At 39.7% G+C, this 14,901-nt stretch overlaps 1 protein-coding gene across 6 annotated transcripts in view; it reads left to right on the forward strand.

Annotated features, from left to right (window-relative positions):
* The window catches only part of LOC142662173 (voltage-gated potassium channel KCNC1-like), a 100,626-nt gene that overhangs the window by 73,579 nt on the left and 12,146 nt on the right, over positions 1-14,901 (forward strand). For 2 of the 6 annotated variants that reach the window (XM_075840198.1, XM_075840196.1), the window contains exons 3-4: positions 426-620; positions 5,643-5,768. In XM_075840198.1, coding sequence (XP_075696313.1) covers positions 426-620; positions 5,643-5,749 — 302 coding nt within the window. In that variant the 3' untranslated portion in view covers positions 5,750-5,768. Of the gene's footprint in view, positions 1-425; positions 621-4,344; positions 4,433-5,642; positions 5,769-10,241; positions 12,233-14,901 lie in introns of those variants that run through there. The other 4 variants (XM_075840199.1, XM_075840195.1, XM_075840197.1 and 1 more) reach the window with 3 other exon arrangements.

Below are 14,901 nucleotides of genomic sequence, written 5' to 3' on the forward strand. Positions count from 1 at the left end.
AGTATACCGCCATTAATTCTCCCACCGGGGTCCTCATCAAGCTTTCAAAGACTCCTAAGTGGCAAGCCTGCCTGATTATCTAACAATATGGAATCGGGAAACGTATTACTGCTCGACTGTATAGATGTACCCTTCTAGAGTCCATGAAGGTTGGTCAACATCTTCCAGAAACAGATATGGTTGCATTTTTAACCACTTGACCAAAAAAACTGACTCAATGGTGATATTTACTTGGGATTTTTTAGATTTTTTTTGCTGGTGATTTTCTATAATGTTTTTCGACTTGCAGGACAATTCTATTGTGCGTGTTCTTTTTGACTATTGTGGTTTATAGGTTTGCTGGGGGCATACATTTCCCAGACTATTAGATATAGCATTGGTCTAATATTGGTTATGTATCTGTTTGTTTTACTTTGTTCCTAAAGACTCCAAGCAGAATGGGGATGCTGCCAACGCTGCACTGGCCAATGAGGATTGCCCAACAATAGACCAGGCTCTTTCCCCAGAAGAAAAGTCTCCCGTCACCCCTGGTGCAAGAGAGAGATACAATCGTGACCGAGCTTGTTTCCTGTTGTCAACGGGGGATTTTGCCCATTCTCCAGATGGCAACATCCGCAAAGGTATTCACCTCTGATGCATACTTCCCCCACCTTCATCGCTCACTTTCATTTAAGCAGCTAACTGCAGCCAGCAATGCAAAAGTTTGAAAATGATATCCCCAAAAAACTACCATGCAAAGACCAATGTCTCTGATCTGCTTTCAACTTAGATCTTGCTGGTTCGGATCACTCTCAGTGTCCTTTAAGTGGGATGTGTAGATGTGAGCTACACGTAGTTAAAAAAAAAATAGCCACGTCTTCCCATGCAATCTTGCTTCTTGTAGGCTGCTTAGTAGGAATAGTACATTTTAAGCTCTATTTTAATTGAACTGTGTATGTGCCATGGTGGTCAGGAAAAATACTGAGGAGTCTGGGAAAACAAGAAACAGCTCAGCTGCAAATGCGTAAATGCAATACCACCTTTTTTGTACCGTAAAGAAGATATTAGATATGGAAAACATGGGTGCACTCCATTTACAATTGAAACAAAAACATCTATATCAAGTGTTACTCTTCTCCAGCAGTACAAAAAATGACCACATCACCTCTGGGTCATACACCCTTTGTACCTCAGAACTCTCCAGAATTAGGAACCTGAGGTGATGGGTGAAGGTTGGGTGGAAACAAAGTAAGCATGATCAATGGAAGAATGTAGGCATTATGGAATACCCCAATGTTATCGCAGCATGCTCATATGTGATGTTTTTTCAATGTCTATATGTTGGAAAGTCTAGAAATGCCAGGCTAGTAGCAACCATGTTCTCATGTTATATGTTACGTCCTTCGACTCTTGTGTCTTTTGTTGCTCTTTTGTTTTTCAGCTCATGTGACAGATCATAATGGCCCGATATCTGACTGAGGTTTTATTGCTATACAAGTTTATTACTGTCATTACCTACATATCCCAATAGATTTTGCTACTTGTACCAAAATCTTATAAAAGCACTACTGCAGCTACATTAGTCAGCATACCCATATCCTTGTCATGCTGTTACTGGCATGGTGGGTCAAGCTGTCATGCAAGAGACCAGTGCATACATGACCATAAAGTATTGTATGCAATTATGACACTGTGTGTCAAGGGTTGGTTGTAGATTATGGAATGAGTATGTGTCCATATTACTGTATGTTTGTATGGGTGAGAGTCCTGTATGTTGATGTCCTGCCAAACGTTAATAGACAATAGACCATTTTCACCCCAGACCAGTACTGAACAATATTGTAATTTTTGGTATCTTCACACTTATTGCATATTACTCTATTAGGTAGTGCCATGGTACCATTACCCACTTTCCACATTTCATTGGTCGATTGGATGGTGACTGGTTCATTTTTTTCATATTGATCATTAGTAAATACAATAGTGGTAGTCAAATTATCCTAAGTTATGTGGGTCAAGCTTTACTGTCTTTTCATTTCACAAGCTAACCTAAGTAAATTATTTCATGCACATTAATAGGAAATATCACTCCATCTACATTATTTATTGTCTTAGAAACTCCTGTAAGCGAAGTAATACTCCACACATAGATTTAAAAAAATATTATTTTATGAATAATAACCAGAGCTGAAGAAGTAGTGGCCTGGCACACAGGAAAACTGGGCAAGGAGTGGCATGGCACACAGCAAAACTGAGGAAGGAGTGGCCTGGTACATATTAAAACTGAGGAAGGAGTGGCCTGGCACATAGTAATACTGGGGAAGGAGTGGCCTGGCACATAGGAAGACTGAGGAAGGAGTTGCCTGGCACATAGTAACACTGGGGAAGGAGTGGCCTGGCACATAGGAAAACTGGGGAAGGGGTGGCCTGGCACATAAGAAAACTGGGGAAGGAGTGGCCTGTAAAACAGGAAAACTGGGGAAGGAGTGGCCTGGCACATAGGAAAACCGGGGAAGGGGTGGCCTGGCACATAGGAAAACTGGGGAAGGTGTGGCCTGGCACAAAGAAAAAGTGGGGAAGTAGTGACCTGGCACATAGAAAAACTGAGGAAGGAGTGACCTGGTACATAGTAAAGCTTAGGAATGAGTGGCCTGGCACACAGGAAAACTGGGGAAGGAGTGGCCTGGCACACAGGATAACTAGTAAAGGAGTGGCCTGACACACAGGAAAACTGGGAAAGTAGTGGCCTGACAAATAGGAAAACTGTGAAAGGAGTGGTCTGGCACACAGGAAAACTAGGGAAGGAGTGGCCTAGCACATAGGAAAACGGGCTTGGCACATAGGAAAACTGAGAAAGAAGTTTCCTGACACACAAGAAAACTGGGGACGGAGTGACGAGGAACATAGTAAAACTGAAGAAGTAGTGGCCTGGCACACAGGAAAACTGGGGGAAAAGTGGCCCGGCACACAGGAAAACTGGGGAAGGAGTGATCTGGCACACAGGAAATTTAGGGAAGGAGTGGCCTGGCACACATGACAGTTGCGGAAGTAGTGGTCCAGCACACAAAACAGCTGGTGAAAGAATGGTGTGGCACATAGATGAACTAGGGAAGCAGAGGTCTAGTACTTAGGAGGGGTGATGAAGGAGTAACCTGGCACATTGAAGAACTGAGGAAGGGGTGGTCTGGCACACAGAAAGACTGGGAAGAGGGGTTTCATATATCACAGATTTGGGAAAGAGTGATCTGGCACACAGAAGAGCTGATAAAGAAAAAGGGGTGACAGGTGGGAAGCACTTTTTAAGAGCTGAGGAATGTGTGGTTATAATAGAGATGATCTGTCAAATGAACGGCTGGGAAGGATCAACAGGTAGATCTGTTTGGGCTGATAGTTTCCTATGCAATAGGATGCATCCCCTTACCACCCTTCCACCTATAGGTATAGGCTTGCTGTAACTATAGGTAATTCCGGCTCTGTAGCAAAAGATTGTATAAAACTGACCTAAACCAGCATACTATAGCATACCTAACTACTACCTATAGAAATAATCCCTCCACCTAATGGACCTTCCTTAGCAAATGGCAGGCATTACATTAACATCTCTCTATTAAGCATTTTGAGAAATTAATGTCATGACTGGAAACAAATGAACATTTTTATTACTCAGAGACTGTACATGCGAGCAAATGAGTCCTCCGTTTAGACGAAATAGTAAATGGGGAATATAAGGAACCTGTACTCTGGATTATTGATCTCTATGGTGAAATAAAGGGAAGCGCCAGTTTGGAGCCTCTTTATTACATAAAGAATTTCTATAATTTTATAAGAATTGCTCCTGGGACTATAATAAGCCTGTAGGGTGGTAAGAAAATTAAATGCCTACCACGTCCCTGTAGACTGTAGTACATTGACTGTTTATGGTAGCCTGTATTCTAAGAAATAGCTATTAAATTGGCTACCACATATAGATAAGTGTGTGTTTGTGTGTGTGTGTGTGTGTGTGTGTGTGTGTGTGTGTGTGTGTGTGTGTGTGTGTGTGTGTGTGTGTGTATTTATATCCAATGAATACTGTAGTTATTGTAAAATTGAAATGGACTATTGGGGTTTTGTGTATCAGACAGCTTTAGGGTCATATATGAAGAAGATGGTGCCTGTTTTATGTGTTGTACCATCACACAAAAAAGAATTACCCACAGGGCAACATTGGCTGATGTCGCACACCCTGTGGGTATATGTCAGTTTAAGAAATGCCAACCACTGTATTAATACATAACAGGCCAACCAATGTATTACTACATAACAATCATAATATCACCAATGCTGGTGTAAACCTTTCACCTTCTATTATACAATTATACCCTATAGATAAACTTGGTATAAGACCCCTTCACACCTCTCACCATCCATTAAAATAACGACTGGGCCCAACCGGGCCGAATGGGCTGCCTCAATGGTACGTACGCCCTTGTTTATATATAAAGATATATGTTTCTCGACAGGTTAGGGTCAGTCACTTACTAATGCAGCTTATATTAACACTTTTATTTACTTATAGTCCTTTGTTAACTCTTTAATATCCTAAATTCGAAGCATTAGATTAATTGGTTTAGCACAGGGGTCAGAAACTTTTAGCACTCCAGCTGTTGTGAAACTACAATTCCCAGCATGCTCTGACACCCTTTGTCTGGAATAATAAAGCTTTTTGCTGTCAGTGCATGCTGGGAGTTGTAAAACAGCTGGAGTGCCGAAGGTTACTGACCCCTGGTTTAGCATGTCCTCTACAGCAAAGAGGTATGAAATGGGTTTTCTGTGATATAAGAATAGGCCATCAGTGTATGATCAGTGGGGGTCCCATTCCCGGGATCCCCACCAATCAGCAGAACAGAGGAGCAGCAGCGCTCGCTGTAGCACAATGGCCCCTTAACTTGAGTATCCGGAACACTGATGTCCATACAATTCTGGTTGTGCCTGGTGCTGCAGCTCAGTCGATTCAAGTGATCGGGGTTGAGAGTGACTGAGCTGCAGCACCAGGGCAGTCAGTCTCGCATGGACTTTGCTGTGCTGGGTCCTGCAGTGAAGGGACCACGACACTCGAGCTAGATAGGCCATCGATGTGATATCCTAGAAAACTCTTTCTTGAAACAACAAGAATTTGGTCATAGGAACATCATAGTCTTAGTCATGCTTCGCTGGTAGAAAATAACACCTTTGTAGGTTCTACAAGTTTTAAGTTAGTATAGTTCAATAAAGTTAAGAACGCTAACTTACACATTTCCTTGACTAGGTTTTTATTTGAGATTGTTGTCTTGAAGTAATCTTCAAATGTGACCAAATACAAAGACTGGGGTACAGCTATGGGATCTTCTGTCACCCCTATACCATCATGTTTTTGGGAAATGAACAGTTCATTGCCAAACCTGACAGCTGCTCTAGTCCTTCTGTATATTGTTATGTAATGTTTCTTATAAAAAGGTGTGATCTCCTGTATTCTACAGAATGTAAGGTCTATTACACAGGCTGACACACCTGCTGGGAGTATGGGGGCAGTGCATCTCTATAAAACCATCTACATTTAAACATTTCTTTTTTTTTTTTTTGTTTGTTTGTTTATTTTCATTGCCATCCATGTTTCATTGTCATTGCCTGCGCCCTTCGCTCTTCAGCTGTCAACGCCTGCACTCCATCACCTCAGCACGACGACTGGTACAAACAAGACGTTGATCTCCTGCATGACCTCAATGCCAATGCAGCCACATGGATCAAGCAGTAGGATGCATGATGCCTTAGGGGTGAGTAGCATGAAAGGGGAGTCCCTTTTCTCACCCTCATTAACTACAAACCTTGCTCATTTTCGTTTCTGCAATGCACCAAGTTATCCCAACTCATAAGCTCCAGATCCATATTTATGGTGATTTTTGTCTTGGCTAGAAATGCCTAAGCTTCCTAAGATGCCATATGTACAATGTGCCACCAGCCAAGTATGGATCCTACTTCATTTTACTCCCATTTCATTTACTAAATTCCGGTTATCAAATGATCTGATACCCAAAGGCTACACATCAAAATGCATGTTGGAAGCAAAGTATCAAACAAGCCTTTGGATGAAATCTGACTTGTTCAGATCATTCCTCAATAACCCTCACTATTGGCAAGTGGTAGAAGGTAGCAGATGCAGTGCGGCACCATCTGTCTTCTTGATTCAAGTTACCATCCCACAATGGCCAAGTCACCATTCGATAATATCTAAACAAAGCTCATTTTATATCATCTACAAGCTGTAACTGGCATCTGCTGGAGATCAGCACTTAAGTCTCAGATGATTATAATAAAAGCAGTGTATATGTTTAATGAGTGGACCCAATAGACAGCCATGTTGTCATCAAGGTAGGAGAAAAGACATCTTATGCCAGATTATGAGAATAGTAAAGCATACAGGGATTCATCCATTCTCTTGACAGTAGAATGGGTGGTGTCGGTCAGATATGGTCACGCATGTGGACATGTTTGGTCAAATCTGGAAAATCCACATGCTTAAAGTCACCTATACACAGCAGACTCCTGTTGATGGATCCCATTCTTTTAGGTGCTGCTGATCTATAGCATATGGGTTTTTGTTTTTTGAGATCCCCTCAGTTGTCCACTCTTAACAGGTTAAAGATCATGTTTCACTCCCCCTAAAGATAAGTCAAGGAGGGATTGACGATTATCTGATTACTATTGTCATCTTATAGAGAATGTCCACCCTTCAACACATTCTTTTATATTTTATTATATAAATTCTACACTGAATAATTTCTATCTTTATGTGGGTCAGAGCTTTATTTTTTCTGAAACAGAGCTCCAAATTTTCTGAAACAGAGCTCCAAATTCCCTACATAGACATGTACAGCGAAACCTCTTCAAAAGATCACCTCTTTCAGGAGACCACCCCTTTATCTAGACCAGATTTTCTATATCCTATACTATGCCATATGGCCATCTTCTTTGAGAGAACCACCCCTCAATGAGACCATTTTTTATTGCAATTATGTGGTCTCAAACAAGTTTCATAATAGTTGAATGGTGAAATTCTATCTGCCTGCATCCACCACTAGGGGGAGTTTAGGAGCTTAATGCATACAATATATACATTAAACTGCAGCAAGAATTGTAGCATTGAATATGCAGGAATTTGGGATATATTGGGAAAGATTTACCACTAGTCTGATTTGTTCTAATTGGCCACCAGTTTGAAGTACCTTGAGCCAATCCATCTGCTTAACTTCATCAGCATTTCATGGAAAACTACAGCTCTGAAAATCCCAGCAACATAATAATTTACATTTAGAGCTTTTACTAATTTAGTCATTATTTAATATAACCAAGGGAACAAAATATATAAACTAGATTTAGTTAGAAACTGTTATACAGCAGTACTTTATACCGGGCTATACAAGTGCAATGAACCAGCTGCTGATATAAAATGCCATAAAATACGATGCCGATAACTTTAGAATATTAGGATTAGAAAAACATGGCCGCTTTTTTTCAGAAACAAAACCACTCTTGTCCTTGGGTTGTGTCTAATATTACAGATCAACCTTTTCCAAGTGAATAAAAATGAGCTGCAATACCAGACACAGCCAATGGACAAGAGTGGCACTGTTTCTGGAAGAAAGCTGCCATTTTTTTATTATCCCATACAACCTCTATAAGGTTGCATAACGCTTTTAATAAGAAGAATATTTCCATAAAAGAATAAATAGAAATATATATTATTAATGTTTTAACCATTTTTAGACTCTAATGTAGTTACACATAATCAAAGTTACCCTATTACTGAAAAGATCAGGATTAGGGGTTAGGGTTGCCTGTGAAGGCAATTCTCCAATCACTATATAGTCTTTGTCCTACATGTTTTATTAGCATGGCTCCAATGTTATGTTGAATATTGAACGTTTGATCATCATAACGAATATTTCACCGTTAAAATATTAAGGGTGACAATTCCCGGAAAAGATTTTGATGATGTCCATAGACAAGTCAAATCATTGAGGTCCGGGAGTTAGATCCTTCTCCAGTACTTAAAGTGAGCAAGGTCCAGGCCTGTTTTCAGTGGCGAGGTGGCCGCTCATTGAAACCAATGGAACTTATGGGGTGCTCACACTCATAGGTCTCTGCAGCACCCATTCATTTCCATGAAGAAAAAACACATATGTGCGGCCACCACTCCACTGAAGATAGAACCTGGGTCTTCCCGTTGACTTTTATGAGATGGTCATCTTGAAGGTCTTTTCTAGGAAGACTCTATCGCCTAGATTTCTGGATATTCACCTAGTATAAAATGAATATATAGCTGCTCTTGCAACAATGAAGGTACCACTAATATAGAGAAATAAACCAGGGTCATTAATATAGTTAAAAGGGTTGTTCAGGATTTGAAAAACATGGCTGTCTTCTTCCAAAAACCTTTCCACACCTGTACTCCAGTTGTGTGTGGTTTTGTAGCTCAGCCCTATTCACTTCAATGGAGCTTAGCTGCAATACTGACCATGGACAGGGGTGGCACTATTTCTGGAAGAAAGCAGACATCTTTTTCTTATCCTGGACAACCGCTTTAAGAGTACTGCCAATAATTAGCTCTAACTGGCCAATTACAAAAAACACCAAACTAAAAATGTAAGTTGTCTTATATAAAGAATATTAATTATTGACTAGATAGATATCAAAAATTGGTTGGATACCTCAAATCTCCCCATACATGGGCAGATGAGGACCCCAAGACGTTTTCAATGGGCAGACTAAGGAGCAACAGATTTAGTCACTTTGGTGGCCAAGAATGACAAATTGGGTAATCCAATTGATCATTTTAGGGGACAATGTAAACTGTAGTATTGGAAGAATGCTTACACGCACTCCATCTGCTCCCAAACAATTCTCTGTATTTGCACCCCAAGTATTGAAGTCCAAGCTGCTGGTCATGCCAGGGTCATTATAAGTGTTGCTTAAAGGGTAACTGAGGTCTCGATATGTTTTGTATCCATTCTTTGGAAGCCCAGATCCTCTCAGTGATACTTTACCCCACTCCAAAATGTTAGTTTCGGATATTTAAATGTTCTTCCTTGATAACAGGGCATAGGTGTAATCCTGAAACCAAAAATCTTTAGAGTTTATTAGAGTTAATCTTGGGGAAACCCTAAAATATTTCAGGAAAATGTTTGTTTTATTGCTGACTGTGGCTTGGGCTATGAGATATGAGAGATACTCTGCCCCGTAGAATGTAGACCCACATTCTTCTGATAAATTCACCATAACATTTGGCTTCCTTTCCATCAAACGCTATTCAGCTAAATTCTGCTCTCAACTTTCAGCAGACATCAGTTTTATTTTATGTTAATCTCCATAAAAAATTAACTACCAGTTTTAGCTTAGAGATGTGTCAATCTCATCCCTAAAACCATGTTTGCCATGAAACATTTGTTGAGGAGATCTCATTATATCTTCTTGCCTGTTCCCTTCATGTTATGGAACCAATAAAGAGAGGCCCTCAGGTTTGTCCCATTCCCCATATAAAGAAATACTTCTTCTGGATAATATATAATCCAGATGGAGGTTTTGGATCATGACGCTGGTCCATGCAGGCCCAATGGGTGTTAAGAACTTCAGGAAGAAGACAGGAAACTCCTATAAGATCTCCTGAATGGCTTGTTTCCATTCCATAAGGGGTTCTAGAAGTTCTTCATAAACTGGTATTATGCTTCGTAAATTTGAAGGTCGCATTCCCTTGAATATTGGTAAGATCCACAAAATGGCGGCTTTCATTATATATAAATGCTGCCACTTAAAGGGGTTTTATAGGGCTAGAAAAACATGGCTGCTTTTTTCCAGAAACAGCACCACACCTATCCACAAGTTGTGTGTGGTATGACAGCTCAGTCTTATTCACTTCAAATAGGCTCAGCTGCAATACCAGACACAACCCATGAGCTTGTGTGGCGCTATTTCTGGAAGAAAGCAGCCATGTTTTTCTAATCTTGTACACATGTGAAAAAAGTGACCTAAACCTAACAAAACCACAAACTTTAGAGATAACAGTAATATATTTTTTATTTCTGACCCCAACTTAAAAGAAAAATACTTTAAGTTTTGATATTGAGTTCATTTTTTCTCTTTTTGTTTGTGTGTGTTTGTGTGTGTGTGCGTGTGCGCGTGCGTGTGCGTGTGCGTGTGTGTGTGTGTGTGTGTGTGTGTGTGTGTGTGTGTTTTATTTTATTCCCTCTTAGCTCTAGTAAAACCTTGAAGCTGATTTATTCAGTGCCAACTTTTGAGGCAAGTCAGGTCCAATAACTACAGTACAAATGTCTTTAATAATTCCTGCTTCTAGTGGTGTGGTGCCCAATGTTAATAGTTTATAAGTGTAGTGGGTAAGGTTGGCGGAGATGTCATTACTGTGAGAATTGTGCTTTCTTTTTGTGCTGAACATCAACCAAATACTTTTCTTGGGCCGTGACCAACCAATACCAGAATATGATGCAAACAATGATGAGCAATATTTAAACATATGCTCCAAAAGGATTCACAAAATACAAAAGACAATACTAAATATACAGTACTAGGATCAAAAATAAAAAATCTTGCCATCGATCGTTATGGATCACTGAGATTTAACACAAGCAAAAAGCACTGGAACTCTTAGCAGGAGAAAGTTGCATGTGTCCACAGTAAAGTGATCAAGATCCATCAACCTCGATTATTCCCCCGCTGCTGGGTCCATGTCTTGTTTGATTGTGTGTATGACTTTGTTTGCTGTCTCTGCTGGTTTGCTGCATGCCTGCTTATACTCCATGCTTAATAATAGCCATTGAGGTAGCGCTAAGCAAATGTATCACTGACTCCAAGATAAAGTCTGGCTATCTTCTTCTTACAACAAAGGTAGTCATTTTTGTGATCTGAACCAATATTTAATAGAATAAAGTCCAGAGAAGATGTATGTGATTAGAAAAACATGGCTGCTTTCTTTTACAAACAGTGCCACTCTTGCCCATAGGCTGTGTCTGGTATTGCAGCTCAGCCCCATTCACTTATGATGCTAGTTGCGCAGTTTATGGAAGAAAGAAGCCATGTTGTTTTAAGTCAACCTATTGATAAAATTATTTCTGAGAAAAGTCCAGAGAAGAAGTATGTGATTAGAAAAACATGGCTGCTTTCTTTTACAAACAGTGCCACTCTTGCCCATAGGCTGTGTCTGGTATTGCAGCTCAGCCCCATTCACTTATGATCCTAGTTGCGCAGTTTATGGAAGAAAGAAGCCATGTTGTTTTAAGTCAACCTATTGAGAAAATTATTTATAAGCTACTAGAATATTTGAACGTCCTTCAGAAAGTAATTGCGAGCAGTCAGGTTGGATATCTTCAGTGGGACTGGTTTGCTAAGTTATTATGACCTCAGTTATTAAAGCAGATCTTATAGTAATTTGTAAAAGATTTACATTAGCCATATACATCAGAGAAATGACACCGTCACAAATTATTAAAGTTGTTATCTGCCTGAAATCTGCCTCTATTGAAATGAATGGAATCCTTAAAGGGGTTGTTAGCTTTGTACAATTCCATTTTGTTAGAAGGGGCCACCAACAATAAGTTGATCACAAGGTCGTCTGCTGCTGGGACCCTCAGCAATCAGCTGTAAACTCTATGGCGACCTGGAAGCAAGTGTTCAACTTACCAGCAGCGCCACCACAGGGGAAATTAAGCATTACACGGTGCCAATTGAAACCAGGGAGAGAGAGACATTCTTTGTTGTCTTTCTTCTCTCAGGGCAACTTCTTACTATTCTAGTTAACATTCCAAGCAAGGGACTATGTTGATTCATGAACCCCAAAAGGGACAAATAACCTCAAAAATAAAACAGGACCTCGTCATAGAAATGTGGGAAAGCCAGAGAGCATTATTCATGGTTTGGGGGTAATTAAGATACCCTGGAATAGTGGGATGCATAGTTATGTATTAATACAATTATTATATATGGATGGTCAGTGTATGTAAAGGTTTATTATCAGATATGTTTTTGACTTAAATGGGTTCTCTGGGCATTATATATTGATAGCCTTCCTTAGTATAGGCCATGAATATCAGATCAGTGGGGGGCCGGGAGTCGGACCCCCAGCGATCTGATATTGATTATCTATCCTAAGGATAGCCCATCAATATAAAATGTCTGGAGAACCCCTTTAAAGGATAATTTCACTTTGATTAACATATTTACAATATTCCATAATTTACATCGAAATAAAATTTAGAATATCTTCACATATGTATAATCTTTTACTTATCTTGTACTAGTTTTTAGTTATATGATGTTTTATTCTCCTATAGGACAGAAAGCTAATTTTCAAATTCTGCTGGTTTCCTGTTACAACACAGAAGTACATTGTGGGATCTGATAGGTCATATGATGTCACATGACTGTCTACAGAGTGCAGATAAAGCACATGCAGATTCCAAAAAGAAGCCAGCAGAATTTTTATTTCGGGTGTGAAAAGTGTAGAAAAAAAGCAAATAACTGAAAATTAATACAAGATATGTAAAGGAAAGTGTATATCAAAGTTATGCATCATACATCTGGCTATATTAGAGATCCATGTTGTACGGATTCGCAATACAGCGCCCATAGCCTGCTATGGGTTCATCCTGTACCTCCGCCTATGTAGTCAGATGAAATCCGAGAAGAAAAACCTTGGCATTTGGAATTGTATAATATAGTACAGATATATCCTCCCTTTTGCATCATTGGTAACTACGTGGAGTGCCCGCGGGTGGTAGAAAAAACCCATAATCAGGGATGTAACTATAAGAGGGGAACAGGTTGCAGTTGCACCTGGGTCCGATTGCCCCTCTGCCCCATAAGAGGACACCAGCACTGTTACTGACATGTCATAGTTGAGGAACCCTGTCACAGATTGTGCTCTGGAGCTTCAAGATACACCTCTGCCCAAGGGGACTCTGTGTGCCACTGGGCAAGGTCTGTGCCTGTGACACTGTCATTGTGCATGAGCTCATAGGGCTCTTGCACACGACCGTGTGTGCCATTCGAGTCCCATCCACGATCCGTAGAAAGATAGGACATGTTTTATCTTTCCACGGATTGGGGAGTTAATGGGTCCGTGAAAACTATTGGGTGCCACTCGGATGCCGTGAAAAATGCCCCGAGTGGCAATCGCTCATGTGCAAGAGGGCATAGGGTCTGATCAAACTGCACTTGCACTTATACGTTTGGCGTATATGTGTCAACTGTATCCATAGTGCCCCATTCAACCGACAGATCACAAAAAGGCACTACATTGGCATCCATCGAGTGACTGTAGCCCTTTGATCGGTATACCTTATTTTCAAGTGTATAAAATAGCAAAGTCAATTACGATATTCTATACAGAGACTTCCATCGGGAAATTCCTCCAATGTATTTCTCAGTCGTATACTGCAAAGGCAGTGTGAATAGACCTTTATTGTCCTTTTTGTATAAATATGTTGTTCTATTTGGTTTGACATATTAAGCTAAAAGAAGGGGCTCACTTAACCAGGTAATTTCTATAGGTGCCCTATAATGCTTTTAATGGGTGCCTTGTAATGCTTCAGAGACACATTTACATCATGGCTTTCGAGCAGATAACGATAGATAGATAGATAGATAGATAGATAGATAGATAGATAGATAGATAGATAGATAGATAGATAGATAGATAGATAGATAGATAGATAGATAGATAGATATTAGATAGATAGATAGATAGATATTAGATAGATAGATAGATAGATAGATAGATAGATAGATAGATAGATAGATAGATAGATAGATAGATAGATAGATAGATAGATAGATAGATAGATAGATAGATAGATAGATAGATGATAGACAGATGATAGATAGATAGATAGATAGATAGATAGATAGATAGATAGATAGATAGATAGATAGATAGATAGATAGATAGATAGATAGATAGATAGATAGATAGATAGATAGATAGATAGATAGTATTTACAGCCAAGTTACACAATTGTCCTATGCTTTCAGCAACCCAGGCAAATACAATTATCTTAGCAAATCAACCCCACTGAATCCACCTGATAACAAGCTAGTGGTGTCCAAACTGTTGCTCTCCAGCTATTGCAAAACTACAACTCCTAGCATCCTCTGACAACCCCAGGCTATCAGAGTATGCTAAGAGTCGTAGTCTCGCAACATCTGGGGAATCCCAGGTTGGAGACCCCCAGTATAGGGCCATGTAATTGTAAGAGAACAACCTAAAAACCTGAATTGAAAATACAACTACTACTACTACTACCAAAAATGATAATATTTGTTTCTTAAGGTCATTAAAGTATTTTTTTAGAGTTTATATGAATTATTTTTCCTGTGGTGCATTTCTGAAAGCTTATGCAAGAGGAATATATGTTGTAGCATAAAGCAGCCAGTCACATTTAATAGTGATTGTTAGTAAATTACCGGAGATGGAGACTTATATCTGGTTTCTATAGGCCACAACATGCTGTATATTGCTCTGCACCAGACTTCAAGACGTCACCCAGATGATCTTAATTTTTGGATATGGTCACATTGTAACTTGCTTGTGCCGCTACCTTAAATGTTTGTGCTTGGAGCTGTTTTTGTACTTTGACAATACGGTGTCTCCTCAGAAGCATCACAGCCAAATATATGTCCCATCCTATGCAAAAGAAAGGCCGTAACGTTCTCTATTTACTGCAAAATCAAGGCCCTTGCCTCACATATAATGGAATACAATGGCAGGTACATTTACAACAGATTTGATTTAATTGGAAACAGCGTTAAATTAATCACAACATCAAAAACTAAATATTTTTTATTCCAGAGAAATATATATACAGGTAGTCGCTTTATTTCGGGCCTTGTTTCCCATAACAA

Source organism: Rhinoderma darwinii, chromosome 10, assembly GCF_050947455.1.
Source record: "Rhinoderma darwinii isolate aRhiDar2 chromosome 10, aRhiDar2.hap1, whole genome shotgun sequence".
NCBI classification, from domain to species: Eukaryota; Metazoa; Chordata; class Amphibia; order Anura; family Rhinodermatidae; genus Rhinoderma; species Rhinoderma darwinii.